Source organism: Oncorhynchus mykiss, chromosome 2 (assembly GCF_057628025.1).
Source record: "Oncorhynchus mykiss isolate SJ-2025 chromosome 2, ASM5762802v1, whole genome shotgun sequence".
Classification (NCBI taxonomy): domain Eukaryota; kingdom Metazoa; phylum Chordata; class Actinopteri; order Salmoniformes; family Salmonidae; genus Oncorhynchus; species Oncorhynchus mykiss.
Window position 1 is genome coordinate 92,075,176 of NC_143023.1, and position 9,325 is coordinate 92,084,500.

Below are 9,325 nucleotides of genomic sequence, written 5' to 3' on the forward strand. Positions count from 1 at the left end.
ATATATATATATATATATATATTTTTCGCCAAAAATTCGAAAAACCTGTTTTCACTTTGTCGTTATGGGGTATTGTGTGTAAATTGATGAAACTAACTGCAGCTCTTTGTTAAGTGTGGCAATAATTTCAGTCAGAATACACTATATTATGCCCAGCCTTTGGAACTTTGGTTTTCCTAGATATGGCTACTATATTGTGATCACTACATTAGTAGTAGTGGGGATTTATATTAATTTTATTTTCATGGTAGTACAAAATTGATCATGATTGATCGTACATTCCAGCACAGTAGATGGCAGCATGCACTTAAACGATTGTTTGCTGACCGCAATGATAGCATAGAAGAAGAAGAGGGGTGGTTGTGTGTTTACGGAAGTAGCTAGCTAGTTTGTTATCTTTCAGCTTGTTAACATATTTACTTAAATTAATTCTAGTTTGCTACATCATGAAACTATCATGATGGTAAAAATATAATAAAAATCAAAACAGGCGTGGTCTAACAGAACAAGATAAACACAACGAAGGTAAGGGATGTGCTAAGCTAGCTAACAGCAACTTAGCTAACGTGGCTTGTTTATCAGTCCAATGTCTGCGTGGTACAGCTAACGTTCGCTTGAAAACTAACTTCTCTATGTTTGGATGTAGGTCTCCTGAGGTGGTGAATTGAAGCCATAACATAACTGACACCATGGGGGCCGAGCAGAGCGGTGATTCTGAGCACAAACACACCGACTACAGTTCCTCGGGTAAGAAGGGAGGACCGGCAGGTTGTCTGCAGTGTTGGGAAAGATACCTTAATAGAAAATGACTCGAGTGGAAGTCACCCAGTAAAATACTACCTGAGTAAAATTTTTAAAGTATTTGACTTGAAATATACTTAAGAATCAAAAGTATATGTAATCGCTAAAAAACGACTTAAGTAGTAACGTTACTTTGAAGTATTTTTACTTGAGTACTTTACACCACTGGTTGTCTGTGTGTGCGTCCCAGTAATGTTATTTCTCCTGAAGTGTACACGTTCCCTACTTTCCACAACTCAAAACCATATTCCTTATAACAGCCATTTCCTTTCAAGTCAGTGAAAGGAGGTGAACAAGTGCATACTTTGGGAGAAAGGAGATGTTGACACACAAAGTTCCGAACGCTATATTATTCCCTCAACTCTTGCACATAGGATACTCAAATGTGTACTTGACATTCTTTTTTTTCTATCAGCCCACTGAGAGAAGCACAAGATTGAACTTCACTCAATTTTCTAGAGTTTTCCCTGTTAACACTGTCAATGTTTCCTTTTATTGTCGGAATTGTGATCGAATCAACCCAATATTAGCCACTTTCAATGCAACATACTGAATCAAAACGAACTATGCAAGATATTTTGTTGTAGGCAGAACACATCAGAGAAGGATTCTATTGTGCCCACAACTCAGCCTGTACTCTACACAGACCGGTGTGGCATAACCAATCAGAGCTGCAGTAGGCCTATATGCAAATAGACAATTACAATATATGGATCTGTGCCATTCACTTTGAACTGGATTGTGTTTACAGCTGTGGTTGTGAGTAGGGCTGTGGTGGTCACAATTTTGTCAGCTGGTGATTGTCAAGAAAATAACTGTCATTCTCACGGTAATTGACCGTTAATTAACATAAACACATTTAGTATCTCCAGGCTTCCACACACAGCCTACAAGCCATTTTAAAAAGTTGAATAAATCCATGTAATATAGTCTATACCATCACAATAAATCCATTATTTATTTTAGACAGGTCTAAAGAAGCACGGTATGAAGAAAATGTAGTCTATTTCGGAAGAAAATAATAGTGTAACAGAATAACTTTAGACCGTCCCCTCGCCCATACCCGGGCGGGAACCAGGGACCCTCTGCACACATCAACAACAGTCACCCACGAAGCATCGTTGTCCATCGCTCCACAAAAGCTACGGCCCTTGCAGAGCAAGGGGAACCACTACTTCAAGGTCTCAGAGCAAGTGACGTCACCGATTGAAACGCTATTTAGCGCGCACCACCGCTAACTAAGCTAGCCGTTTCACATCCGTTACAATAGCATATTCTGAGTTGTCCTGATGCCCAAGTGGATGTGGGCTACACTAGTTCATTTAGCAGAAAATAGTTATTCATTTTAGAGTTATTAATTTAACTTTAGTTGTTCTACAAATGTTGGGCTATATGCTTTAATTTAATACATTGTAAGGTTGCATGATGTGACTAATGATGATTTGAAAAAAGTTGCTTGAAAGGCATGAGCTTTGCTTTGTTTTTTGCGCAGGCTGTACACACTTCAATAGTCGCTCATTCACAATTTGACAAGTACTTGATAATGGCTCGAATTTCACAGCAGCATCCCCTTTGGGGCCTTAATGCACCCTAAAAAATACATGCTTTTTGCGGCCCTGAGTGCTGCGTTGTGCCCTTCTCCCTGAGTGTACTGCGCAATCCAAAGCTGCTCTCACTCACATGACTCTCCGTCACCTGATCAGGTCTTTCTCACAGGCTATAAGTGAAGACGGGCACATCAGGGACGCAACTGCACTCGTCCTTATCCAATTCCGAGGCGCATCTTGAAGATATTGGAAGAACTGTCCACATTTACTTTTCGTCAGCCTACAAGATGAGTAGGCCTAACGAACAGCAAAAGCACTAGACTATGTCAATCTACTATCTCCCATAGTACAAAAGTTCACCTATTCTATTCTGTGTGAGAAATAAATATTCCAGACATAGTCTGGGATAGTTGTGGGATGCGATAGATCCTAAATGAATACAAGCACTAGCATCAAAAAAACGTTTTTTCCCAATGTGGCTGACGCAACAGATCAGAACATTTAACTTAAACTGTTAGGCTATTTATTCACATTATAAGCGCAGCAATGCACTCGTGGTAGTAGGCTATAAGCCCGAATGTTCCATTAGTGGAAAACACCATTATCAAAAGTGTCCGCAAATGCAATTGTGCATGTAATGCTTTTATTATAAAAGGTGCATTTTTAGGGTGAAAATTCTTCTCCAAACGTGAAACTCACGTGCTCCTTATATGCCAGTTAGGCTCTACACCCCTTGTAAAGCGGATTAATGTGCTTAATTTTAAGAAGTTATTTGGCCACTTTTAGTTGTGATACAAACTTGATTAACAAATATAGGCCTATGGGCTAGGCCACATGAGGTGTGCGACTATGATTCTAAAAAGTTGCGAACAAAAAGGCATTGTTTCTTATGCTGGGCATCATTCACAAGTGATAATAAATCGTCTTTTTATCATTTTATGTCAGAGTGATTTAAAGGGACAAGAGTGGGAAAGGGGAAACCTAGTCAGTTGTATAGGGAAAGGGGGATACCTAGTCAGTTGTATCGGGAAAGGGGGATACCCAGTCAGTTGTATAGGGAAGGGGGGATACCCAGTCAGTTGTACAACTGAATGCATTCAACTGAAATGTGTCTTCCACATTTAACCCAACCCCTCTGAATCAGAGAGTTGCGGAGGACTGCCTTAATCGACATCCACGTCTTTGGCGCCCGGGGAAGAGTGGGTTAACTGCCTTGCTCAGGGGCAGGCAACATATTTTTACCTTGTCAACTTGGGGACTTGATCCAGCAACCTTTGGGTTACTGGCCCAATGCTTTAACCCCTAGGCTACTGAGTGCTAGTGCTGAGTACCAGGCAGTTAGCAAGGTTTAGTAGGCTACTAATGATCAGCAGCATCAGCGCTTGGAGAAGCCTAGTTACCGTTACCGTACTAAACGGTCATGTGGAATTTGACTGCCTTCATGTCTCGTGACCGCCAGTGTGGCGGTAATACGGGCACCACAACAGCCCTTGTTGTTAGTAGATGCGCTTGTTTTGAGATCAAAGCTAGAGCTACATCTCTTTGTCTTAAAGGGGCAGTGTTGTATTTTGAGCCCGGCTATAATAAGCTAAGTAGCAGATAGACAGAGGGTAGCATAATTTGTCAGATTACCAGTAATAATGGTATCGGGATAATAATGCATTTTATTTTGTAAGGTGGTTTCTTGCGTCAAACACAACATTTTCAGTCACCTCCTTGTCTGAAGGACAAGTGGATAAACAGGTTAATGTCAAGCCCTGCATGTTTTGTTCTTCTCCAAAAGTGCTATAGAATGTAGGCCTACATTAAACACCACACATTGGTTGCCACTGTAGGCTGAATGGGTTCTCAGATCCTCAAAAGGTTCTATAGCTGCACCATCGAGAGCATCCTGACTGGTTGCATCACTGCCTGGTATGGCAACTGCTTGGCAATATATCACTGGGACCAAGCTTCCTGCCATCCAGGAACTCTATACCAGGCAGTGTCAGAGGAAGGCCCTAAAAATTGTCAAAGACTCCAGCCACCCTGGTCATAGACTGTTTTCTCTGCTACCGCACGGCAAGCGGTACCAGAGCGCCAAGTCTAGGTCCAAGAGTCTTCTAAACAGCTTCTACCCCAAAGCCATAAGACTCCTGAACATCTAATCAAATGGCTACCCAGACTATTTGCATTGGCCCCTCTCTTTTACACCGCTGCTACTCTCTGTTGTTATCATCTATGCATAGTCACTTTAATAATTCTACCTACATGTACATATTACCTCAACTAACCGGTACCCCCGCACATTGACTCTGTACCGGTACCCCCCTGTGTATAGTCTCGCTAATGTTATTTTACTGCTGTTCTTTAATTACTAGTTACTTTTATTTCTAATTCTTATCCATACTTTTTAAACTGCATTGTTGGTTAGGGGCCCGTAAGTAAGCATTTCACTGTAAGGTCTCACCTGTTGTATTCGGTACATGTGACTAATAACATTTGATTTGAATGATAGAACAACTATTTCCATGTTAAAATGTTTTCACAATTATTTTTGATGGTAGTCCTCTCTGGTAAGCCTACATTATGATCAAATAGGCACAGTAGCCTTCTTGGCCACTTTTTATAATTATAATTGAAAAAGTTTACAGCCTCAGTGTTCACAGTAAACATGCGTTGAAAGTTGCACAGAATTTTCACAACGTTCAATTTGCGCTCAGCAGACCTGAAATGTGCTCAGTGCTGAACATTTTTTGAGGGAACATTGGTTAAAAGTGCATTGTTTCATATTTGCAGGATGTTTCAAATGATACCCTATTCCCTATTTAGTTCATTATTGCTGACCAGGGCCCATAGTCTCATGTCATTTTTTTAGGAGCCTCTCTAGCGGTTAGCTATCTTTCAACACAAAAACAATTACTAATTGATGGAAAAATGTATTGAAATGCTTTGTCGTCGCAGTGGTGCCCTCTCCAGCGAAGCAGAAGGCTAAAATGGATGACATTGTGGTGGTGGCTCAGGGGACACAGTCATTGCGCAACATCCAAAATGACCCTGATGTCATCAAGCTTCAGGAAATCCCCACTTTTCAGCCCTTGTTGAAAGGTAAGCTAAGGGCCTCTAATCAAGATCTAGACCTGTCCTCTGTCTCTACCGTATTGTAATAATGTTCCATATGAGAATGTGTACAATTATGGATAGGCCTAGACATTCCTTTATGACCATGAAGTTGACAGAAAGAGTGATCATAGATTATGCTTTGAGGGTCAGTCTGTCCATGTCTCTAGGTGTGCTGAGCGGACAGATGTCCCCCAGCAGTTTGTGTCTAGAGAGGCTGGACTCTGCCCAGGTGCTGCAGCTCTGCATCCGCTACCATGACCACCTGCACCAGTGTGCCGAGGCCGTGGCCTTCGACCAGAACGCCCTGGTCAAGAGGATCAAAGAGGTTAAAGTCACCTCTCCTTTCCTTCATCTGCACTAGTCTGACAGACCGGAGTCTGGTGAAAACAGCTTCCCCAATAGGCCTCCATCTTCTTTCATTTGTCTTTGGGTTTCATATGCGCATAGATAAGGGAGGGGAAGAAGCCACGCTACGTCTATTGAAATAAAGACAATGTGAAGTTGTTAGAATGATCTCACACTTTCTCTCCCTCCCTCCCAGATGGACCTGTCTGTGGAGACGTTGTTCAGCATCATGCAGCAGCGTCAGAAGCGCTATGCTAAGTACGCTGAGCAGATCCAGAAGGTGAACGAGATGTCCATGATCCTGAGACGTATCCAGATGGGCATTGACCAGACCGTCCCCCTGATGGAGAGGCTCAACAACCTGCTGCCGGAGTGCGAACGCCTGGAGCCCTTCAGCATGAGGCCGGACGGGGACGTTGCAGCCAAGTAGAAATATCTCTGCCTGGGTATGCTGCTTCACTCACTGTCATGGCCCTCTAGTTTAGCCTTCACTGCCTCCGCCATTTTAAAAGCTCTTTATTGAACCATTCATGTTGAACAGAAGAGGGGGGGGGGGGAAGACTCTGCCCAGCTTGCTCCCCAATCCATCCTAAACCCACATCCACAACTTACCGGCCCTGGACATTTAGCTCAGCCACATAAGCAGTCCCGTCCCCATGCACCAGATGTAGTGGGTTTCTGGGACAGCTACATCAGGGGTTTGCATGTCGCTGAGTGAATTGGAAGACTGTAAAACAGGAAGTTTACCTGATGAGTCACTGAAGGGAACCTGCTTGGATCTTTGATTACTGGTACTTTGTAGACACCACAAGGAGTGTGGTGACAAAATGACTGAATCTCCAGAAGTAATATTAGTCAAAGATGAGCTCTGAAGATAAACCCCTGGAGCTTCAACTGGCACAATTTTTTTGTTTTGGGGGGGGGGGGGGGGGCGACATTTTTATTACGCTAAATTATTTTGAGTGTTAAGTGACTGAATATGTTGGATTCTCTGAGTATTTTAAATGGCTTACATAACAACAAATGCAAATGTTTATTTGGGAAATAAATTAATACTTGAGAAATGTTTGAATCATTTCAATTTCTTGCGAACTGTATAAAGGTTCTTTATAATGTTCCGTTTAAAGAATCAGTTAAATAATCAGATACTGACCCTCTCACCTTGGATATGATGATTGGTTATAGGATATTGCCATTTGGTGTTATAACATAGTATATACATTTAGTGCACAAAACATAATGAACACCTGCTTTTTCCGTGACCTAGACTGACCAGGTGAATCGAGGTTAAAGCTATGATCCCTTATTGATGTCACTTGTTAAATCCACTTCAATCAGTATAGATGAAGGAGAGGAGACAGGTTAAAGAAGGATTTTTAAGCGTTGAGACAATTGAGACATGGATTGTGTATTTGTCAGTCAGAGGGTGAATGGGCAAGACAAAAAGTGCCTTTGATGGGGTATTGTAATAGGTGCCAGGCGCACCGGTTTGAGTCAATAACTGCAACGCTGCTGGGTTTTTCACTCAATAGTTTCCAGTATGTATCAGTAATGGTCAACCACCCAATGGACATCCAGCCAACTTGACACAACTATGGGAAGCATTGGAGTCAACATGGGCCAGCATCCCTGTGGAACGCTTTTGACACCTTTATAGATACCATGCCCAAAAAAGTGTGGCTGTTCTGGGGGCAAAGTGGGTGCAGATCAATATTAAGGTGTTCCTAACGTTTTGTACACTTTGTGTAGGTTCCCCTTGTTCTGTGTTCCCCTTGTTCTGTGAGAATGTGGCCATTGAATTTTGGTAGGAGCTGAAATACTTAAAATTGTCAAGCAAAGTTCTCTCTCTCTTCTCTGTAATGTTCAATGTATCCTCATTTGAATTATGATTGCCTCTGTCTGTCTGTCTGGCAGAGGAAGGCATATCAATGTTCTTGGGACCTTTTCTAATGTCCAAAATCACCATCTAATTCTAGTGATCCGTCAGCGCCTTTTCATATGTAAATTAACAAGGAGGATATCCCTTAACGTGCTTAAAGGGGAATTGTTTGAACATTGAAACTGGAATGGAAATGCGAGTCAGTCTGAACAGAGAACATCATTTTAGTGCAGTTCCTTTGTGGACTGAGTGTTCTACTCTACCTGCCTTTGTGCTGTGAAGTGAAGAATGGGCCTAGCCAACTGATCTTCATAGCCTGAATATTAATACACCAAGATAATCCAAAACAATTTGCCATCAGGAACTTCATTTCTGAGAAATCCAATTTCCCCATATAGGCTTACTTCTCATTTGAATATAAAAGGGACAGTTTTTCTACTTTTTTGTTTCTGTATTCCGAATCGATCCACAGCTAGGAATATGAGTGAGAGAAGATTGAAATGGCCTTCTGTAAAGTGTACAGAACCATGGTTCTCTCTTTGTCTGAGGCTGGACTGGGTGCATACTAATGAGCAGCGCTATTAGCTGCCTGAATACTCTGCTGTTGTAGAGAACCCTTTTACGTCAAGTACCTTGTAGTTATATGATTATAATTTCAAATTGGATAAATATTCAATGTTTCTCTGAACAGGCTATTATACCTTTGTTTGAATTATTTATTGGGTTGTAACTTTTAATATATTGCCAGAAGAGGAATGGAGATCAGCCGAATTGCATGTATTGACGGTCAGGGTTTCAGTTGGAATATGATTCAGCACTTTCTGCTATTTGACATAGTCACCTCAATTGTTTGATATGTTATAAGGTAAAGTTGCCCCTACATGCTGATCTTGCGTCAGTTTAGTATATTTTGGGACAAATGGTTAGAGTTAGGATTGGGGGAGAGGAAGCTGATTCTAGCTCTGTACCGAGGGGAAACTTCATCCTGGAGTGTTTGATACAGCTGCGACACAACCCACTAGGAAGCAGCCAAGAGACTCAGGAATATGACATCATCACTGTCACGCCTACTCCCGTTCCCTCTCTCCAGCGCTCAACTTCGCCGGCCTACTAACCACCGGTCCTGGCAACCCACATTACACACACCAGGCAACCATCATTTCGCACACCTGCTCCCCATCATTATGCACTCCTGGAGTTCATAATTGACCTTGATTGAGTCTTCAAATTGTATTAGTCACATGCGCAGAATACAACAGTGAAATACTTACTTAACCAACAATGCAGTTTAAAAGATAGGAGTAAGAAATAAAAGGAGGGCCTCCTGGGTGGCGCAGTGGCCACCAGAGACTCTGGGTTCGCGCCCAGGCTCTGTCGTAACCGGCCACGACCGGGAGGTCCGTGGAGTGACGCACAATTGGTCTAGCGTCGTCTGGGTTAGGGATATCCTTGTCTCATCGCGCACCAGCGACTCCTGTGGCGGGCCGGGCGCAGTGCGCGCTAACCAAGGTTGCCACGTGCACGGTGTTTCCTCTGACACATTGGTGCGGCTGGCTTCCGGGTTGGATGCGCGCTGTGTTAAGAAGCAGTGCGGCTTGGTTGGGTTGTGTATCGGAGGACGCATGACTTTCAACCTTCGTCTCTCCCGAGC

At 42.7% G+C, this 9,325-nt stretch overlaps 1 protein-coding gene across 1 annotated transcript; it reads left to right on the forward strand.

Moving 5' to 3' along the window:
- The first annotated feature begins 309 nt into the window (after positions 1-309).
- Positions 310-6,859, forward strand: borcs5 (BLOC-1 related complex subunit 5). The gene is made up of 5 exons (XM_021576854.3): positions 310-525; positions 647-747; positions 5,292-5,435; positions 5,618-5,775; positions 5,992-6,859. The coding sequence occupies exons 2-5, from the start codon at positions 690-692 to the stop codon at positions 6,223-6,225; spliced, it is 594 nt and encodes a 197-aa protein (XP_021432529.2). The 5' UTR covers positions 310-525; positions 647-689; the 3' UTR covers positions 6,226-6,859.
- The last annotated feature ends 2,466 nt before the right edge of the window (positions 6,860-9,325 follow it).

Bases quoted from the DNA above. Each gene is read 5' to 3' on its own strand.
- borcs5 (XM_021576854.3), top strand. From the start codon at position 690: ATGGGGGCCGAGCAGAGCGGTGATTCTGAGCACAAACACACCGACTAC. The intron at 5,436-5,617 runs GTAAGCTAAGGG...CCATGTCTCTAG, and splicing joins TTTTCAGCCCTTGTTGAAAG to GTGTGCTGAGCGGACAGATG. The intron at 5,776-5,991 runs GTTAAAGTCACC...CCTCCCTCCCAG, and splicing joins TGGTCAAGAGGATCAAAGAG to ATGGACCTGTCTGTGGAGAC.